Here is a 21,863-nt window from a genome sequence, read left to right as displayed (position 1 = left end):
ACGCACTGGTGGTATTTTGGCTATAGCAACCTGAGGTAACTAGAACACTCCCTCACCGTGTTCCTACAAGCCTGCACGGAATCAGTACCTGGTAGGGCTTTGGACAGAACCAGCACAGAGCAGTGCTCGGAAAGCTTGCGCTACGATGGCTGCCTTCCGTAGAGATTGCAATTCGCGGGAAAGAAGACCCCAATCCTCACAGCTGCCTGATAGGTCACATCATGATCGATGGAGAAAAGGTGACGTTGTCAAGGATTTTGTCTTTCTTGGACCCCCAATCAATGCGCATGGAAACAGCAGTCAAGTGATCAAAAGACAAGTTACACTAGGTAAATCTGCTGCACAAGACCCCTTCAGAGTATTGAAGGGCAAGGGCTTTACTTTGAGGACTAAGGGACGTCTGACCCAAGCCATGGTATTGCCAGTTGGCTCATATGCATGTCAAAGTTGGACAATGAATAAAGAAGACCAGAGAAGAATCCATGCATTTGGATGCTGCTGCTGATGAAGAGGTGAAAGTACCATGGACTGCTAAAATGGACAAATCAATCTGTCTTGGAAGAAGCACGGTCACAGTGCCCCTTAGAGGCAAGATGGGTGAGACTCCGTCTCACACACTTTGTACATATTGTCCGAAGAGACCAGCCCCTAGAGAAGGACGTCATGCTTGATGTGGTGGTTACACAATTTCATGTCAACTTGATAAGAATGAAGGGATTTGAGTGTAGCCTGTCAGTCGGGTCACAGCCTGACCCCTCCTTGTGGGTGTTGCCTTCTCATGAGGATTCTGGGAATCCTCTCTCCGCTTCACATTCCTGATGACAAGCCACACAGAGCCACGCTGATGACAGCCAGAGTCTGGGGATGCTTCCATCACCACTAGATCCACAAGACGTTCCACCCACAGGCCTGTGATCTTCCTGCATTCGGCATCATTGCATGTGTTACGCGAGTCTGAAGAGGAATTTATAGACTAGTATTGGACATATGGGCTAATATCAGACTTAGGGATTTGATCTGGATTGGGCTGGGATGTTTTCTTAATATACAATTACTCTTTGATGTAAATCTCTCTCTTACACACATGAGTGTCTCTGGATTTGTTTCTCTAGTCTATCTGGACTGACACACTTGGTACAGCAAAGGGGCAGTGAGAAAGAGGGAGGTCTTCAAGGGGACAGATGGACACAGTGGCTGCAACAAGGGGCTCAAACAGGATCAATTGTGAGGATGGCGCAGGACCGTGCAGTGTTTCCTTCTACTGTGCGTCAGATCACTATGGATCGGAACTGACTCAATGGCAGCTAACCACAACAGCGCCAGGAGTGTGCTCTAGTTCTCAATTGTCACCAGTTAGAAGAAAAAACAGATGCCTACAACAAACAGAAGCAGAAACATCACAGTGAAAGTCAAAGGAACCCAATTTTTCTAGAATGTAGGTCAATCAATGTTTTCAACAGTATTTTAGGCTGGTAGACCATACTGTCTTTGTCACCACGACTCAATGTTGGCTATTACAGTGAAAAAGTAGCTGTGGGCAAAAGTGAATGAACAGGACTCAATGTACAGAAACAGGCTGTGGACCAGCTGAGTCCACGGGGGCTGCTGTGCACGAGCCCCTTTTTCTAGCATCACCAGCCCATCTTGCAAGCTCCTTCAACGCCTCGCTGAAGATCCCAGTGTGTTGATCTTCCCCAACTCAGGGCATCAACCGAGCTTTTATCTTTTTTTTATATTTTTAATCATTTTATTCAGGGCTCATACAACTCTTATCACAATCCACACATACATCAATTGTGTAAAGCACATTTGTACATTCATTGCCCTCATCATTCTCAAAACATCTGCTCTCCACCCAAGCCCCTGGTATCAGCTCCTAATTTTTCCCCTCCCTCCCGTCTTCCCCCTCCCTCATGAGCCCTTGATAATTTACAAATTATTATTTTGTCCTATCTTGCACTGTCTGACGTCTCCCTTCACCCACTTTTCTGATCAACAGAGCTTTTACACCATGGCACACTCCCCATTACTTGGATGAAATAAAATTGTCGGTGGAAGGTCATCTCTCCAAGCCAACTTATTTTCACCTTGGATATTATCAACAGGTGTGGTAGCTTTGTTTATTTTAGGCGTGGCCCTGGTGCCAATGGTGGTGAACTTCCCAAAATGCCAAGTATCACCGGGAGCACTGGCTTGACCAATCTCTTTAGAAGAGAACCCCTTGTATCCCCAGCTGAGCCAGAAGGATGACTAGAGGCCTGGCCTGGCTGCCTGCAGCTCTGAACAAACACCTTCCTGCAGGCACTTCCGGCTGGTAGACTGACTCCATTTTGCCCTGGGTGTGTAAACAGCTGCTCCGGTTCTCCTCACACCTGGCCTGCTGCCATTTGGTTATTGACACTCCATGATCAATGCCATTAGAGGGGAGAGACACTGATTGTCTTGGGGACCTTTCTCCTTGTGTGTGTCCACCCTGGCCACCACAGTGACAAGCATCCTGACAGGTGACAGCAGTAGAGGGCACGGACCATACTGGGTAACACTGTCGGAGGGAGTAACACCCAAATAATTGTCTGCCCCACTTTTGTGCAGTGTTTCCGAGGAAACGGATTCTTTTCTATAAGAGTAGCCTTGGAATTAGTTATAACAACAAAAACATTTTTCATAAAACCCTGTTTCCATTTATCAATATACTTACTTAGAAGGCTCAAAAACCAAACAAACTCACTGTCATTGAGTCAATTCGGACTCATCGCAACCCTGCAGGACAGAGTAGAATGGCCCCCCGTGGGTTTCCAAGGCTGGAAATCTCCAAGGGAGCAGAAAGCCTCGTCTTTCTCCAGTGGAGCAGCTGGTGGTGTCCAACTGCTGACTGTTAGTAGCATGAGTAACCAGGACCAAGGAGCAAAAGGAACATCCATGTTTTAAACCTCAAATCTTGGTGTCGTTAAGCGTGACTCCCCAACGTGTAACCCGCACAGCCTACAGACGGTCAGCACCGAGCAGCACCCTCTGTGAGCAGCGGCCCATCCCTCTCATGGAGAGATCTTCTTTCATGGAGCAGACGCAGAATCAACAGGCTGGGCAGCTCAGCCTGATTTTGTTGAACCTACGTCTGAAGGGCGGAGGTGGCCATGGTCCTCTGCCCATCCTGCCGTCCCCAGTGCTGCTCACGGCCTCGGGAGTCTGCACCACCCTGCGGTTCCCAGAATGCAGCCTGTTGGATGTAACTCTAAGCTTTTCAGTAGGATGGAGGCCAAACAGTTTGCTCTCAACTTCCTAAACCGAAGAAGTTGGTCGCTTAGACTCACCCATGGGTGCCGTGGAAGAAATGCCTGGTGAGCTACTTCTACGAAGATGACTGCCAAGGAAACCTTACAGGCAGTTCAACTCTTGTAACACTAGGGGTCAGCGTGAGGCAGGCTCGACTGGCCACAAAGGGCTTGGGGTTGGGTTCTCGTCAAAGAGAGCATCCTTGGTAAATATCCAATAAACATGGCTCCACCCCAAGTCTTCAGCGGAATTAGGAAAGCACCAGCCCAAATCACTGAAGGTGGAGGAGCCTGGCTTTTCACACTGGACCCACAGGACACCGGTCCTTTGCTGGGCAAAGAAGACATGCAAGAGGAAGGAGAGTGGGGGCGGGCGGGACCGAAACAAACCAGGAGCTGTGACCCGCGTTCACAGCATCCTTTTCCACACCGGTGTTAACTGACCACCTTCCAGCGCAGATACCCTGCAGCCACAGGCAACAGGGCAAAGAAAAAGAGACTGTGGAGCAAGTGGACCTAGAGAGGGTGCAATCGTTATTCTACCCCCTGGCAGCCGGGCAAACTAGGCCAAGTCACTTCCCTCTCTGAACGTCTTCAGCTAAAAGGAGAGGGTTGTCTGAAGAATGAGATAGAATTGTAGACATTCAATACAGGGCCTGGCACAGAGCAGGCACTCTGCACTGGCGATGCCTCTCCAAAAGGCAGTTTAAATAAAACCACCCTCTCTGCCATTACTTCTTAATGAAAAAGCCTCTTGAGGCTCATCCACAGAGCTCCTACCTCGTATGTATTTTTGGAGGAGGAAACCTTCTTCCCGCTGCCCCTGGTTACCTGCACGGTTATGATCGGTCCCCCATTCTGATAGAGGAGAGGTTTCATCTTGGGCAGAAGGACGCCCAACCACTTGTCCACCGCCGCGAGGTAGTCTGGGGAGCAAGACAGGTTGAACATTACACCAATGAAGTTTCGCTACACAGGGGCTGGCAGCACAGATGGGGATGTGCTCAGAGTCAGCGGCTCCTCTCTACAGTGGGGCAACCCCACACAGTGGAAGACAGATCAGAGCTGCCTGGCCAGGTAGTTGTCCCCACAACTAAACTCCTCAGTGGACAAAGACCCGTCTGCCAGGTCTCTGCCCTGGCAGCTAGGACACGAAGTCCGGAGCACAGGAAACACCCGTAAGCATTTGCCGGATGAATTAAAGAGCACCTGGTTTGCGTTTCCATCTTTCTTCAAGTGTAGGGTTTTTAAAAAACTTAAATTCTAGGAAGAGCTATAATATATTTAGACATATACTGTATCTATAAATGAGAATGCTAAAAGTACACATTTATGAGACTGCTGCAAGGGTAGGGGCAATAATACATTAAAAAAAAAAACCCATAACAACACGAAGCGGGAAAAACATGAGGGCAATCTCCCAAGAGTGAAATACACCCAGAGTATAATATGCTAGCCTTTCCCACAGCAAACTCTGTAAACGCTGCTGGGGTTATGATAGATAATCTTCACCACCAGCCACCACCTCCACCGAGACCATCAATGCAAGATACACGGAAGCCTTCTAAAGACAGAAGGACAGCGAGGTGCTCCTCTGATCAGTCAGGGTTGACAGCGAAATCACCTCTGGTGATTTGGGCCAGACAAGAAGCAAAGAACTATCGTTCTCATATCACACTATCAAAATAAACAAAGACCTGGAGCGACAGAGCAATGCGGTGGGGCACCATCGGCCGTGTGGAGGAGCATGACTGAGAGTGTAGAAGAGAAAGCAGCAAAGTCAGTAGGTCAACCGCAAACAGGGCTCAGTGTCACTCTGACATCGGTTTATCAGCAAGATCGGGTCCAAGAGTTCAAGGTCGCCTCATTTCCGACTCACTCAATGTCTAGTGCACACAATGGAGGATGACTAACGCTGACTTTCACTGGACGCCATCTGTTGGCACAGCAGTGTCTGCCAGCCTCAAAAGCCCTGGCCCCTTTGGATATAAGTTGTCTGGGCTTTCCTACATTCTCCCGGGACTTTGGTAACAACTTACCAGGGTCAGATGAACGAAGAACAATGGATTCTTTCTCCAACAGCCAAGCAGGCAATCCCCCCTAGTTAGAAAAACAAGCACACACTCAAAAGGAAGTCACTTTAAGGTCTATTTCATTTCGAGGTCTGTTTCTCAAGGGAGAGACAAATGACTATAAGTAATGGGAGAAAAAAAGCTTCATGGTAAGGGGTAGCTGAGCCCCACTTTCTGATGTGTAATTTTCAAAGAACCTGTGAGCTGTCATATCGTAAAAATGACATCGCCTCCACATCAATATAATGTTGGCTAACCCACTGGCCTTTCACGTAGATGTGTGTCATTTAATTTCACAATTACTCTCTGACAGAGACCGAGGAGACACCGGTCGCTCTATTTTACAGATGAGGACATTGAGTGATGCTGGGCGATCGACCACCAGGGGGAGCCCATGCCCTTAGGAAGGTCACTTTGTCCTGTCTGGAGGGGCTTCTGGGGAGGACTAGACTTTTGGGTTGGAAGACACCAAAAACGGGCGCAAACACGCCACAACCAACCACCAGGAAGAGGGCACAGGACCGGGCGTCAGCCTGGGTTGGGGTCGTTGACTCACCCACAACTAACCAGCTGCAGGTTATTAGGAATTGAGAGTTTTCTCTAAACTGCTGTCGCTCACTTCTCCCCGGATCTCCTGCTAGCCTACCTTGCTCCTACACCGCACCCGGCAGAACCCAGTCGGACCCACTCACCATGTCCCACTCCGCACAGATGTAGGGTCCGGGTCTCAGGATAACGAGCAGCCCAAGCTCTTGAGCCAGCTTAATAAAGTGTCCCACATCATGGTCATCCGAAAACTGGTACTGTCCTGGCAGGGGCTCGTGAAAGTTCCAGGGCACGTACCTGCCAAGACACACGCACCCCTCCCTGAAATACTTGCAGGGGGAAGACGGAGAAACGGACAAGAAGACCTTCTTGAAACTATTACTAATGCCCTTAGGGGAGAGGGAAATGAAATATGAAAAGGCCCCTGTACGGGAGGGTGGAGGGGAGGGGAGGGAGAAAGGGACTGATCACAAGGATCTACATATCACCTCCTCCCTTGGGGACGGACAGCAGAGTAGTGGGTGAAGGGAGACATTGGACAGTGTAAGATATGACAAAATAATAATAATTTATAAAATTATCAAGGGTTCATGGAAGAAGGAGGATTGGGAGGGAGGGGAAAATGAGGAGCTATACCAAGGGCTCAAGTAGAAAGCAAATGTTTTGAGAATGATGAGGGAAACAAATGTACAAAGATGCTTGACACATTGGATGGATGTGTGGATTGTGATAAGAGTTGTAAAAGGGAAATAAATAAATAAATAAAAAGAGTTGTACAAGGCCCCAATAAAATGATTTAATTTTTTTTAAAGGACGCTGTAAATAAAAATGATCCGAAACTTGGCAATGGGTCAGAAAACATTTCCTTCCCACGCCGTATTGGATTATTACCTGAGACACTGACTCAAGGCTTAGTTAATTCTCTAGGCGATATACTTTTGGGGGGCAGAGGATTTATTATTAGTTAGGAGAAAGATTCCGTGAGGATACAGATTAACGTGCAGGTTTTTGCCAGATAAGAGATGCACAGTTATTGTCTAGGGAAGACCATCTCAAAATTACAGTCCACTGCCTGTTCCTTACCCAGTTTTGTTTCTAAAAACTAATGTTCTTTAGAATACCTTTCTTGACTGTTTGAACCTGTTTCTTCAAAATTTCCTGTGTAATTAGTTGGGTCTTGGTAAATTGTGGTTAGCGAACATGACCCTTCCAGCTGTAATCCTTTATGGGATATATTATACAGAACCCCGGTACTTGACCACATCAGGACCCGACATCATCGGATCTTGACGTGAAATGTCGAGAAAACTTTGCATCGGAGCTTGAACAAAGCATCGGAATCCGACCCGACGCACATGATTTTTGTAAACAAAAGTAGTTCGTGTTTCGGTCACTCGGCATTAGTTGGTGTTGTGAGTACGTGTTGTTTAAACCTTTTGCAGCTGTGTTTTGAGCGTTTTGCTCTAACTTTCTTAGTTGTGTGGCTTTTTCTACTGTTTTTAGATAAGAAAAAAAACATGGGTCCTAAGAAAGCCATTGCAGACAAGCAGAAAAGGAAAATGGTTAAGAACCGCAATTGAACTGAAAATAGAGACTACGGAAAAGTATGAAAGGCATTCGCGTGACTGGTCCGGCGTCCCAGTTTAATGTTCCGGGACCCACCCTTTTAGAAAACAGTTAAGGAAACGCCAACAGCTGACCACATTAGACAGGTTGTCTTGTTTTTGTGTTTTTTAGAGAAAGCCAGGCAGGTCCTAGTGAAAAAAGCAAAGAAGGGGAAAAAACTCCTGAGAAGCAGCTTCCAGTTGATTTGATGGAAGGGAAGTCCCCTCCCAACAATGACTCTCTCTCCGTCCCTCCTCTCCACCTCATGTCCACGGATCCACATCCTCACCAGTCTCAAGGTAAGGGCCATAGTGCAGTTGTTAAAAACTTTGAAGGTTGTTTCTTATTCAAATTATACTATTGAACTCTTCACTGATTTACCCTGAAATTTCTGTGCGATGTTTTGCATAAAAAGGCAAGGTTAGGGTAAAAACTTGGTGGTCGAGAGTGGGTTCATCCGTTTTCAGTTTTATCTTATGGGAAATTGATTCAGAACTTGACCAGTGTCGAGGTCCGGGGTTCTACTTGTAATGCCGACTTCACACACCGGTGCCCTGTTGGAGGACAGTATTTGCTAACGTGCCCTGGTGGCGTAGTGGGTTATGCATTGGGCTGCTAACCACAAGGTCTGTAGTTCAAAATTACCAGCAGCTCCGCAGGAGAAAGATGAGGCTTTCTACTCCCATAAAGAATCACAGTCTAGGAAACCTACGGGGGCAGTTCCGTCTTGCCCGTACAAGATCATGAGGAGTCGGAATAGACCGGAATGGCAGCGAGTCTGGTTGGGTTATCTGGTGATGAACAGGAAGACGATGAGACGAAGATCTGACTTTAGGACAGGCAGTGATTTGGGCCACACTCTTTGCTTGGTGATTATCTTGGCTACTGTTCCTTGTAATGGAAGCAAGGAACGATTTGCTGCTGCTGAGAGGAGAAAGGCAGCTGCTTCGTGGCTTGGGGAAAAGCCTGGCTGATCAGGTTAGTAGGATCGATGAGTCAGCAGCAACTTGATGGCAGTGAGTTTGGTTTGGGGTTTGTTTTGCTTTGCTTTCTTTGGCATGCCTACTGGAAACCTCCTGCCAGGGGCCCGTATGTGCAGACATAAGATACAGCCCAGGGGAGGAGAAGAGATTATTATTATTATACTTCGGTATCATTAAAAAGGTGAAAGGTTATATGTTAATCTGATTACTCCATTGATTCCCCATGTCGCTCCCATCAAACGCCGTTTCCCTGCCTGGGTCTCGTAAGAAGGCGGGGAAGATACTGATAGGATTCGCCTGTGAGTGATTGGGAACAGGAATCCCTGCAACAAAGGCCTCCTGCTTTGTATAAAATGAGCCCTCTGAGGAGCAGGGCTGTGAGCCAGGAGGGGGGTGTCTCCCCGGCATGCCGCACTTGGCTTACTTCTGCATGGTCCTCGGGTCTTGGGCTGAACAGCACCATGGGAGACATTTTCTCACACTCCCGTGAGTTTCTGGGGGACAATTTAGCAATGCACAGAACCCAGAAATGTGAGGGAGTATCCTCACCGAAGAAGTGGGGTGGTTGTGGGGGGAGGGGTACGCAGCTGTATAGCATCACAGACGAGTTGGACATTTGGGCCATCATCAATCCCCAACTCTTTGGGACTAGTCTCGTATTAATTCTGGTATTAATTAATTAAAGGGATTGCAACCGTACCCTGGAATTCAAGTGTCCCAAGTCCAGGTCCCAGGGTCATTCTACCAGTGGCCTTAGGATCAGCTTAACCATCAGGCTGGTTCTTTTATGAATAAGTTGTAAAGGATTACATTGCGTCCCCTTGCTGAAAGATAACATTGAAGACCTCCACCTCCTACTATGCTTGGAAGTAAAATTTTTCTTTTGTTACATGTCATTTCCAACACACGCTAACCCTGTAGGACCGGCACAACTGCCCCTGTGGGTTTTCAAGACTGTAATGTTTACGGGAGTAGAAAGGCCCATCTTTCTCCCAAGGAGTGACTGTGGGTTTCAAGCTTCGGACCTGTGGTTAGAAGCCCAAAGCATAACCACGACACCATCAGAACTCATTAAACCAACAGACGCACACATAGTATATTACGTATAAGTAAGCACAATCATGTAAGAGGGCATGAGTGTGTATGTCATGGGTTTCTTTAGGCAAGCTGCTTTGGAAAATAAAAATGTTTATGTTGAAATAGAAGATAAGAGGTATATTTATTTTGGGGGAAAAAAACATTTTAAAATATAACTAGAAAAACCTCCAATCCTATCTTGCCACAGAACAGAGGCAAAGAGAGGAGAGGAGAGAGATAGCCACTGGGTAATTCTATAGCCTGAAGTGATAGCGTTTCCCCAGCAGAACCAAGAACCTAAAACTGGGTTTCAGGAGTCTGCCTTATCAGCTCATAACATGGCAGGAAATAAAAGGGCAAACCTTCCTGCCAGCTCCCTGGCTACCAGAGCATGGGATACGAGCTAGAAAGAAATACAGGAGTCTCCAGCATATGTGTCCTTTCCCCACAACACCGTAATTTCAAGTTTCCCTCGAACTAACCACCTTGGTCCCCAGAACTCAGTACCCCAAGTTCAGACAGGTCAGTTCAAGTGGCTTTGTGGCAGTGGCCATACTGCCGGGATACTGTGTGGGAGTCTCCCTAACTATCTGTCCCAGGAATCTGCCTCTTTTATATTTTTACCAATGTGGTAGTTACATAATCTGGTGTCAATTTGAGGATTAAGAGTGTAGGGGTGGAGTCTATCCTGTCATAGCCAGTGAGGTCTCTATGTGGGCATGGCCTTCTCCTGAGGATTCTGGGAACGCTGGTATTTCCTGCTCGGAGGTGGGAGACACTCTCCTCGGCTCACTCCCTGGGAGACATTGCTGCTGACAAGACATGTGGAAGTATGCTAGTGCCCTGAATGGGAGGAGCCACATAGAGACGCCTGTCAGCGGTGAGATGCTTACAACGCCACTGGACCCACAAGACTTCCCACCCACTGGCCTGTGATCGTCTTGAGTTTGGCATCATTGCATGTGTTTCGTGAGTCTGAAGAGGACTTTATAGATTGTTATCAGACATATGGGCTAATATCGGACTTATGAACTTGATCTGGACTGGGCTGGGATGTTTTCTCAATATTCAATTGCTCTTGTATATAAAGCTCTGATACACATTTGGAGTGTCCATGAATTTGTTTCTCTAGTCCACTCGGACTGACACAATCGATATCTGCAATGCACATCAGCACTGCACAAACAGGGATGGCCGCCTATAGTCGCCTTGCCATAGAGCAGAGGAGAGGAGAGAGATAGCCACTGGGTAATTCTATAGCCTGAAGTGATAGCGTTTCCCCAGCAGAACCAAGAACCTAAAACTGGGTTTCAGGAGTCTGCCTTTTCAGCTCATATTCTCCCTACAAACACTTTCAAGTTTCCGTCCTGGCTGGGCTTCTGACCCAAGTGTGCCCTAGGGCCAATGGCACTCCCACCAATCAATGAGCACCATACGAATGGCCCCCTCGGTGCTCCAGGTCCTGCGTGGGCTAGTGCTCACTCACTGGTCATCCCCTTTGCCTTTGAAGTAGGTAATTTCTTATGAGTTCTGGGGAACACAGTTCCAGATTGGAAGAAGTCATGCATTGCCTGAAGAAGGACCAGCCAAACTCACGAAGAGCCTCAGTGACATTTTCTTAGGTCGAGGCCGTGAAAGAGCTGCTCCCCAGGAATGCGGCAGCACCTCCTCCCAGCAGGGAATGCCCTTCGACTTACATCTGGATGGCGTTCAGCCCAGCCATCTTCATCTTCAGCAGCCGGTCCTTCCAGTAGAAGCTGGGTATGCGGTGGTAGTGAATGCTCCCCGAGATGTAGCGAAACCGCTGGCCATCCTTGAGGAAGCAGTCCTGGTTGTAGTCGATTGTGAACGTCCTCTGGGAGACCTTGGACAGAGCAAAGATGACTTCGTGAGGACAGTCACTTTGCATCTCTGCACACCTCGCAGCGGCTCATTCCCTGCTGCCTGGGCTGACAGACCTGGCTGAACCACACGTAGGATGCCTATGCATGTATGTCTAAACCAGGCAGTAATGTAAGATGTGGTTTGTTTACAGTCAAAATATTGGAAAGGTAAAGGCACTGCTGGGAGTCACTTCAAAAGCTCACATGCTGGGCTCTGAAAGAACAGACCTCAAGGAAAGCCCCCGTGTGCATAAGTTGGGTGGGCCACTGCCCTCGGGTGGTTGGGAAAGGTGGCAACAGGACCAGAGCCGAGGAGACATCTTTAATTTGTGATTTCTGTCACTGCTAAGGCTCCTGGGGCATCGTTAGGTTTTCAAGGAGAACTACCTTCCATCACAATAGCATCACGGTCAGTTTTGGGGGGTAGCCCTTGACGCCATACCTGGAAGTAACCGAGAACATGAGTCCTAGGCTAGCCCATGACAAGAGTTCTGAAGTGGGCGGGGCTCCAGCACCTGAACCTTTAAACGCTGAGCAGAGGACAGTGGGGCAACTTACAGCAGGTACATTGTACTTCGATGACGCTAGCCGGAAGTAAAAACCCAAACCCGTCCTGACGCCCTGGGGGATTCTGAGCCATGGAGAGTTGCAGAGTAGAACTGCCCCCTAAGGGTTGCTTGGCTTTACATTGTATGGAAGCAGCAGATAGCCAGGCCTTTCTTCTGCGGTGCTCCTGAGTGCAGCGCTTCAACCTTTAGGGCCATCGTTGGTCACAGACTGTGCTAGCCAGAGACAAGTAAGCAATTTAAGACATAGATAAGTAAGTAATTTAAGACATAGCTAGATGAGGGGGCTTTAAAATATTTGTGGAGAAATGAAATGAAAAGATAATAGACTTTCTGCACAAGCTTTTTGAAGTCCCTCATCTGCAAGGCAAAGGTGTGCACCTATAGACACAGATATTTATGTGTGCGCTGCACATGTATGTTCACACATGTAATATGGCGCATGGGAGGGACAGTCACAGGTGCCTTGTTAGATGTAGCCAAATTCCTCACAGGGCTGGTTTACTATGTTTGAAGGATTAGGACCTTAGTTTTAAGAGACAACTGAGTCAAGATATAAAGTTTAGGTTCTACGTCAAGTTTATGTTCTATCTCCTAGTAGGACAAGTACAGTCAAGTACAGTCTGGGATCTCTGAGCCTTGTGAGTATCCATCTAAGTCACAGCTATCAATCTCTGCTCATCTGGAGCAAAGGAGAAACAGAAACCAAAGACTTCAAGGCTGTCGGACTACCAACACAATATAAAGCTTTTGTAAGAAGACCGCAAACTGTACAAATATGCTCGATACAATTAATGTATGGATTGTTACAGGAGCTGTAAGAGCCCCCAGTAAAGTGATCTTTTAATTAAAAAAGAAAAGAAAAAGAAAATAAATTGGTTACAAAAGAAACAAAAGTATTTGTCCATGAAAAGACTTATAGGAAAATGTTTATAGAACCTTAATATTTAATAGCAGGAGAATGGAGCAACAAACTGTGATATAATCACATGGTGAAATATGCACTGCTGGACAATACGAAAGAACAAACTCTTGGTGAAGTACAGTGAGAATGCTCCGTCGAGGCGGGGATGGTGAAGTACAGTGAGAATGCTCCGTAGAGGCGGGGATGGGCAGGCCATCAGGAGAGACTAGTCCCTGGAGAAGGGCGTCATGCTTGGTTAAGCGAAGAGCAGTACAGCAGAGGCTGACCAGGACAAGATGGGCTGCCACGACGGACTCAGTCATGAGAAGCAATGGGAGGACGGCCCAGGACCAGACAGCACTTTGTGAGTCAGACCTAATGGACGGCACCTCATCACACTGCTACTGAGGACGGGAAGGATGAACCTCGGAAATGGGGCCACTAGGCGTTACGAAGCGCCACACAAATGTGTTCTTCACAGCAGCCCTGTGACCACAGAATGCAATGTAAGGACTAACGAACGTCGTAAGGACCCCCTCTGCCAGAGGCCCCAGATGATAGGCACCTAAGTGGACACAGTCCAGGGGTGGAAAAGAGATGACATTGGGGAATTATTAAAGAGGTTAATGGTTATATGTTTATTGACTGCATTATGGATACTGAATGTTACTCCTAAGCGGTATTGTCCAATAGGCCTACATGCGTGATGGAACTCAATAGTAAGCCCACCTGCCAATGCTTGGTTGAAAATACCAAAAGAGGAGTTGGGGATTAGCTAGAAGGATGTGGAGTTGGGGGTTAGGTGGAAACCTTAGTTCCATCCAGAACTGCTGGCGGAACAGGAGGTTTACATTTGAAGCAAAGGCTTTTTTAATTTGGGCAGCTTGGCATCAGATGTATCGATGCAGGGAAAGTGTGTGCCCACCAGCAGAACCCACCGTCTAGGACTGAAAGTTGAAGGGAGTCAGCGAGCAGGCGGCCTGGTATGGGAACCACGTGGGTCCACTTACTGAAAGAAAGTGGAGGGAAAATGGCAATGCCGAGACAAGCTGTGTAGATGTGATCCACCGGCACCCATTGGACTGGTGGTCCACATAGGCTAGACAGGAGGGGAGAGGAAAGGCTCAGTGGTCTGAAGTTAGACAGTTGTGTGGACTCCCGGGCCGATGGACATTGACTGGGGGCTGGGACTGAGAGTGAGAAGGCGTCAGGTGATCCGAAGCGCAGGAAAGTGTGTGTGGCCACCCACGTTCCTAGCTGGCACCCATTAGACCTATGTGGCTACAGCTGAGGTGACCAGAACTTGACCAATTGGAGAGAAAGCTGTTTGCTACTGTGAGCTGGTGTAAACTGCTGGAATTTGATGGCTTGCTCTAGACAGGATTTTGCTTATAGGCAGGGGTACTCCCAACCCATAAAAGGAATTTTTTTCCCAGAGCTATGTAATTTTTTCCCCATAAAACAACCTTATTACCTTCAAAGTGCTCTCCATTACACTTAATAACAGTTGCCCAATCTGTGATTCCATTCTGGGAAACGTTTTTCAAACTCGGCTGATTGGATGGCTGACAGCACCTCCCTCATTTTTTCCCTTCACCTCTTCTACATCGTCAAATCGCTGTCCTTTCATGTCCCTCTTCATTGGTGGAAACAAAAAGAAGTCTCGTGGAGAGAGGTCAGGTGAGTTAGGTGTGTGGGGCAAGAGAGGCATGCTGGTTTTTGATACACTGGTGCCCTGAGATGGCTGCGTGAGCAGGTGCATTGTAGTGGCCAAACCAGTCTCCCATCTGCCACAAAGCAGGCCTTGCTTGTCACCCACTGCTGCACAATATTTTCAGAACCTCTCATTAGAAAGCTTGATTAACACTCTGACACCAAATGCACTACAAGTTGGCATTTTCGTCCGTTCGGGAAGTTGATGGATTTACAGACAAGGTTTGTCATCAATCGACATTTCACCTTTTTTGAAATGAGAAAACCACTCACACACTTGCGTCTTTCCCACAGTGCTGCCCGTGTAAGCTGTGTTCAGCATCATGACCATTTATGCGGCATTTTTCCTGAGCAGGAAACAAAATTGCATAGCCAACATTCACAAAAGGTCTTCCCCGGGTGTTGGGCTGCCAGGGACAAGCAACTGAGAAACTGGATATCTAACGTGGGCAGATATAAAGGTATGAAGTGACTGGCTTATAATTTTTTATGGGTGTGTTCACAGTGAAATGATTAAAAAGGTGGGAACTAAACCCTTAATGTATGAAAATGACCATGGCTAAAGAGCCAGAGGGTGGCCTGAGATGGAGTGAATTATTTAATATGCCTCTTTTTAATAAGAAACTAAATCGTTTTATTGAGGACTCTGACAGCTCTTATAACAATCCATACATCGATTGTATCAAACTCATTTGTATCCAGGTTGCCATCATCATTTTCAAAACATTTTCTTTCTGCTTGAACCCTTGGTGTTAGCTCCTCATTTTTGTCTCCCTCCCACCTCCCAGACCCTTGATAAATTATAAATTATCATTTTCATATCATACACCACCTACTGTCCCTTTCCCCACGATTCTGTTGTTCATTCCCCTGGGGGTGAGTTATATTTTGATCATTGTGGATGTTTTCCCCATTTCTCCCCTACCTTCCCTCTGTCCTCATGGTATCGCTACTCCCATTGCTGTTCCTAAGGGGTTTAGCTGTCCTAGATTCCATGTGTTGAGAGCTCTTACCTGTGCCAATTTATAGGTTCCGGTCTAGTCGGGTTTGTAAGGTGGAACTGTGATTATGATAGTGGGGAGAAGGAAACATTAAAGAACTAGTTGAATGCGGTGTGCCCCATCAGTGCTATGCTGCACCCTGACTGACTGACTCATTCCTTCCTTGTGACCCTTCTGTGAGGGAATATCCAATTGTCTACAAATAGGCTTTGGGTCTCCTCTCTGACCCTCATCATTTGAATCAGTGTATTTGTTTGTTTTGGGTCTTCTGATGTCTGATACCTGATCCTATCAACACCTCATCAACACACAGGCTGGTGTGCTTTTTCCATGTGGGCTTGTTGCTTCTCTGCTAGATGGCTGCTTATTTAACTTCAAACCTTGAAGACCCCAGATGCAATCTCTTTTAATAGCCAGCCACCATCAGCTTTCTTTACCACATTTGCTTTTGTACCATTTTGTCTTAGGCAATCATGTCAGGAAGGTGAGCATCACAGAATGCCAGGTTATTAGAACAAACTGTTCTTGCATTGAGGGAGGACTTGAGGAGAGACTCAGTGCCTGCCTGCTTCCTTACTACCTAACACATAATATATGTATAGAGACCTATTTATATATTTACATATGTGCATACCTGTTTGTACCTCTATACATGTCATTTGCCTCCTAGTTCTTTCCTCTATTTCTTTTTACTTTCCTCCTGTCCCACTATCATGTCTGCCCTTCATTCAGCTCTCAGTTCTTTATCTTGGCTACATTGCACTTGACCAACCCCCACCAGGCATTCTATGCCCTCCTCCTCATCGATTTTAGATCTCTTACTGTTCCCTTGTCCCTGAGTTTATTGGCTCCCCAGCCCCTTTCTCCATCTCTTCTCCCATGTCCACCCCCCACCCCCACCCCCAAGCCATTAGTTACATAGTTTTCTCCTTGGGATTGTTGCTCTGCCTATCTTATATGGATAGACATGAGAAAAAAGAAAAAGCAAGGGGGAAAAACCCTCTAAATATTTCCAGGTCTGTCTGCTGGCCCTTCTGATGGTTTTCCAATAGGATCTGGTGAAGTGCCACACCCTGCCCACTGATTCCGAAGTCTACCCTCGGGATTCCTCGGGGGCTTCATTGCTTTGCTCCCCTGCTGCTCTGTTGCGCTCCCTTCGTGTTTCACTCTGCATTGTGTCTCCAGTGCTGTCCCCCTTAGCACTGTGGGTCAGAGAGGGGTCATCGTGTCTCGTGATGGGGCCAGCCCCATGGTTCTCTCTATACATTGGCTGCTCCAAGCAGGAATGTGGTCCTTGGGGCTTGGTGGGCCAGGATACAGTCCACTTGGTGAGCCAGGATATGGTCTACTTGGTGGTCCAGGATACAGTCCACTCTGTCTTTCCCTCTTAGTTTGCTCCCGTGTAGTCCGGGAAGACTCTCCCCAGGCTGTCCTCAATGTTGTCCTCTAGTATATTCTCTGGGGAGGAGGTCAACTTAGCTGGAACTGGGGCCAGCCCCACAGCCCTTTCTGTTAGTTCGCTGCTTCGTGCTGGTATGTTGCCCTGGCCGCTTGGCACCGCAGGTTCAAGTCTGGCCCCTTTTAACATGGTCCTTGGAGCCGTAACCTCTATTAGTCTCACCAAACGACCTTTGTTTTCCTGAAACATATGTGTAAGAGGTGGGAGAAGGTACTGATTGTATTATGACTTAGCTCTGAGTGATTGTTAAACAGGGTTCACTGTGAGTGTCACCCTGCCTGGTGGAAAATAAGCTTTCTCAGATGCCGGAGTAGAGAGGGCAAGGCCATGGCTGACCTGGTAATTAGCCGTGGGAACCAGAGGAAGTCAGAAGTGGCCGGCAGGCTTTTCCCTTCCTGGCCCCGAGCTATCTCCGCATCGCGCTGTTGGACGCCCTAGCTACACTCACGGTGTCAGTCCATCCAAGTGAGGGTCTTCTCCTTTCCACTGGCCCTCTAGTTTGTCATGCATGATGTCTTTCTCGGGGACACGTCCCTCTGATCACATGTCCAACGTATGTGACACAAAACCTTTTCATCCTCACTTCTAAGAGCATCCTGGCTATACTTCTTCATGGGACACTCAAAACGCGTGTCCAGGCCATGAAGGACCAACTCTTCTCCAGTCCTCCCAGCATGGTCCAGCTTTCACACGCAAGGTGATAGAAAATACCACGGTGTGTTTGGCTGTGTCCTCTAGAGGAGCATAAACATCGACACTTGCATGCATCTGTATGTAGAAAGAGGTTTATATCAAGAAATGGTTCACAGATTGTAGAAATGGGTATTTCCAGTCTGATTCAAGTCCGTGGGTCGGGTAGAAGCTGAAGGCTTCCCGTGACTCCTGCAGCGTCAGGGGCAGAATGAACAGGAAGCAGGCAGACCATGGAAGGGTGGGTGCAGAACAAAGCGAATCCAACCTTAGCCAAACGAATCCGAGGTTGGCAATCCTGAGATCAGCAGGTGATCAATGACTCAGACGTTGTGTTGTTGTTGTTGGGTGCCCCTGAGTCGGCTCTAAGCCATAACAGCCCCGAGCACAACAGAAGGAAACACTGCATGGTCTGTGCCATCCTAAGCCTGCGCCCATTGGTACAGCCACTGTGCCCCTCCACCTCCTGGGGAGACTCGTTCTTTGTCAACGTCCCTCCACGTTACCAAGCAGCACATCCTTCTCCAAGGATTGGTCTCTCCTGAGGACATGCCCAAAGCATGTAAAACAAAAAGCCTGGCCATCCTTGCCTCTAAAGCGCGCTCTGCCTTACTTCTTCCAAGACAGCTGTTTGCCTCTTAGTGAATCATAGGATTTCCAACATCCCATGTCAGCACCGCAATTCAAAAGCATCGATTCTTCGTCACTCTTATTCAATGCCCACCATTCGCTGATACATAAAGCAATGCATGGCTGGCATCAGGCGCACTTCAGTCCTTAAAGGAACATCGTTGCTCTTCGATATTCTAAAGATGTCTTGTGCGGCAGATTTACTTAACGCCATGTGCCTTTTGATCTCTTGACTGCTGCTTCCATGAGCATCGACTGTGGATCCAAGCAAGACAAAATTCTGGCCAACGTCAAACTTCTCCATGTATCATGATGTTACCTATTGGCCAGTGGTGAGGATTTGGGTCTTCCTTACACTGAGTTGTCATCCGAACTGAAGGCGATAACTTTGACCTTCATCAGCAAGTGCTTCAAGTCCTCCTCACTTGCAGCAAGTCAAGCTGTGTCAGCTGCAAGTGGCAGGTTGTTCACAAGCCTTCCTCCTATCCTGATGCCAGTCTTCTTCACATAATCCAGCCTCTCTGATGATTTGCTCAGCACACTGATTGAACAAGTATGGTTGGAGGACACAACCATTTCCTGGTTTTAAACAAGGATGCACTGTGCCCTGTCTCACAGTTACCATGGTCTGACCGCTGCTTTTCTTGCTCTGTTCTGGGGTCTGTGAGGCACAACCCTGATCTTGGCCTCTGTCATTTTAACACAGATCTGAAATGTGCTTTTCCAACGTCCCCCTCGCCCCCCGACTTTCTCTCTCTGCTCCCGCTCTAAAGATGGCTCATCCTTCTAGCCAAGGAGGTGGTACGGAAAACTGATCCATCTCCTCTGTTAGTGTTACACACACGCTCTCTGCAGAGTCCCATCCAATCACTTGGTGAGTTACAGAGACAGGGGTAGAAGAGTCGTATTAGGCAATTTCCGTTCACCACACACACAACGCTTTTTAATATGACTGGACTATTGAAACATGAAATGTGGATCATATGCATGACACGTGGATCCTAGCTCTACACCTGTGGCACAGTGGCTGCAGCAACGGGCTCGGGCACAGGAACAATTGAGAGGAAGGTGCAGGCCCGGGGAGTTTCGTGCTGTAGTGCACAGGGTGGCTATGAGTGGGAGCTCTAAGATAGCTAACAATAACATGTTGTGGCTGTAACCCCTTTGGGGAATGGGCCGTCTTTGTTAAATCAATGAGGAAGCCTGTCTTGAGTTAATCTCTTACAAAAGGAACAGATGAGGCAAGCAGAGATGGGGGAAGATAGAAGCCAAGCCCCAGGGAGCTCCCTAAGGCACCAGAAACAGAAGCTGAAGAGTTATGCACCTTACTCCAGAGCTGGCAGGGAGTCTTCCCCTCGACAGCCAGAGCCCTAAATCTGCACTCCTGGCCTCCTAAACTTTGGGACAACAAATGTCTGTGTGTTGAAGTCCCCCATTTGTGGCATTTCTGTTACAGCGGCCGTAGAGAACGCAGAGTCGGGGACATCATTTCCACAGTGACCAGCAAAGACCGGAGTGGCAACCAGGCTGTGTTGACCCCAGGGGTCTAAGACAATGGATAGTAAACGATGGCATTCCTAGATGGCATTCAATCAATGATAGGTCTAGCCCCCCTCCCCCTACCCCCTACTCCCCCGCCAAATCTAGAACTCATGAGCAGAGGCTAACATCAACCACTGCACCGGAAAAATGTGAATCTCTGATCCAGTTCCCAGGCTGAGCCAGATTCCTGACACACAGTCCAGAGCTTGAAAGGAAGGGTGGGGCGATGCCCTTGAGGAAAGAAAAGCCCCGTGGGGACTCCCCAGGTACATGCAATAAATAAATACTACCCTCAACTTTTTTTTTAAGCATTAGAAATAATGTCACTCTTTATTCCTCTTGCATTTTCTCCTAGTAGACTTTCCCTCACTGGATCTTTGTTTCACCTTTTATTTATTTTTAAATTAACATTTTATTGGGAGGCTCTTACAACTCTATAGCAATCCACCATTCAATAGTATTAAGCACACTTGTATATATGTTACCATCAACATTTCCAAAACAACTTCTTTCTACTTGAGCCCTTGGTATCAGCAATTTTTTTTTTTGCCTTCCACCCTTGTGAATCCTTAATCAATTCTATATTATTGATATTTTATGTCTTACACTGTCTGTTGTCTCCCTTCACCCACCATTCTGTTATTTGTCCTTAGGGAAGGGCTATAGAGCCAACATTGTGATGGGTTCCCCCTTTGCCCCTACCATCTCCCTACCCTCATGATATCGCTACTCCCACTACTGTTCCTGAGGGTTTTATCTGTCCTGAATTCCATGTACTGAGAGCTCTTATCTGTACCAATATGTGCACTCGGGTCTAGCCGGATTTATAAAGTAGAACTGAGTCATGATAGTGGGGGGGGGGAAGCATTCGGGAACTAGAGGAATGATGTGTTTTGTCGGTGCTCTACTGCACCCTGGTTGAATTGTTCCTTCCTTGTAACTCTTCTGTGGGGGGAAGTCCAATTGTCTACAGATGGGCTATGGCTCTCTACTCCAGCCCCACTATTTCACATCAATATAGTTGTTTGTTTTGGATCTTTTTACACCTGTTACCTGTTCCAGGTGGCAGCTCATGGTTACACAGGTTGGTGTGCTTCTTCCATGTGGGTTTATTTGATTCCCTGACAGATGGCTGCTTGTTTAACTTCAAGCCTTTAAGACCCCAGATGCTATATCTTTTGTTAGCCGGGCACCATCCACTTTCTTCACCACATTTGCTCTGTACCCATTTGTCTTCAGAAATCGTGCGGGGAAGGTATCAGAGTGCCAGGTTATCACAACAAAGGGTTCTTGTGTTAAGGGAGGCCTTGAGTAGAGGCCCAAAGTCTGTATGCTATTTTAATACTTAACATATATACATTGGTCTCTATCCCTTTCATTATAAATGAATATATTTACATATATACATATCTATAACTATACTTCTATAAATAGCTTTTGCCTCCTATTTCTTTTCTCTATTTCTAATCCTGAGGAGAAAACAATGGGACCGGCAGTTGAGGGTGGTGGTAGGATGGAAGGGAGGGAGTGGGAGTGGGAGTGGGGAGCCAACAGATCTAAAGTTGATGACTAGGAGGGCTTTCAATGCCTGGTCAGGTTTGATCAAGTGCAATGTATCAGAGAGGAATTACTGAAAACCAAATGGAGGGTGAGCATCCCCCTCAACCCTTTCTCTAGGGGACCTAGCGCACCTGTGTATTAGAGCTTAAGTTCCGAGCACGCTGGTTTCCAGGAAGCTATGGATGACAGTGACAGACGCAAGTCCTTTGGCAGAGTCCTCACATAGATGCAGCCTCCATTAAATTCCTTCTGTTCTCTAATCAAGGACATAGATAATCTTGCTTACAAAGCAGAGTGCATTGGAATGTGGATTACCTCCACCCACTCTCCAGCCAGCCCAGGGAGGGGCAGTCTCTCTGA

At 47.4% G+C, this 21,863-nt stretch overlaps 1 protein-coding gene across 1 annotated transcript in view; it reads right to left on the bottom strand.

Annotated features, from left to right (window-relative positions):
- GLB1 (galactosidase beta 1) overlaps positions 1-21,863 on the bottom strand; it is a 98,386-nt gene that overhangs the window by 63,301 nt on the left and 13,222 nt on the right. The window contains exons 2-5 of the mRNA XM_075547091.1: positions 11,253-11,419; positions 6,037-6,187; positions 5,312-5,372; positions 4,104-4,198 (exon numbers count right to left, since the gene is read on the bottom strand). Coding sequence (XP_075403206.1) covers positions 4,104-4,198; positions 5,312-5,372; positions 6,037-6,187; positions 11,253-11,419 — 474 coding nt within the window. The remainder of the gene's footprint in view (positions 1-4,103; positions 4,199-5,311; positions 5,373-6,036; positions 6,188-11,252; positions 11,420-21,863) is intronic.

This window comes from Tenrec ecaudatus, chromosome 4 (genome assembly GCF_050624435.1).
Source record: "Tenrec ecaudatus isolate mTenEca1 chromosome 4, mTenEca1.hap1, whole genome shotgun sequence".
In the NCBI taxonomy this organism is placed as follows: Eukaryota; Metazoa; Chordata; class Mammalia; order Afrosoricida; family Tenrecidae; genus Tenrec; species Tenrec ecaudatus.
Note: the sequence above shows the minus strand (reverse complement) of the source record. Positions and strands in the feature narration are given on the sequence as shown.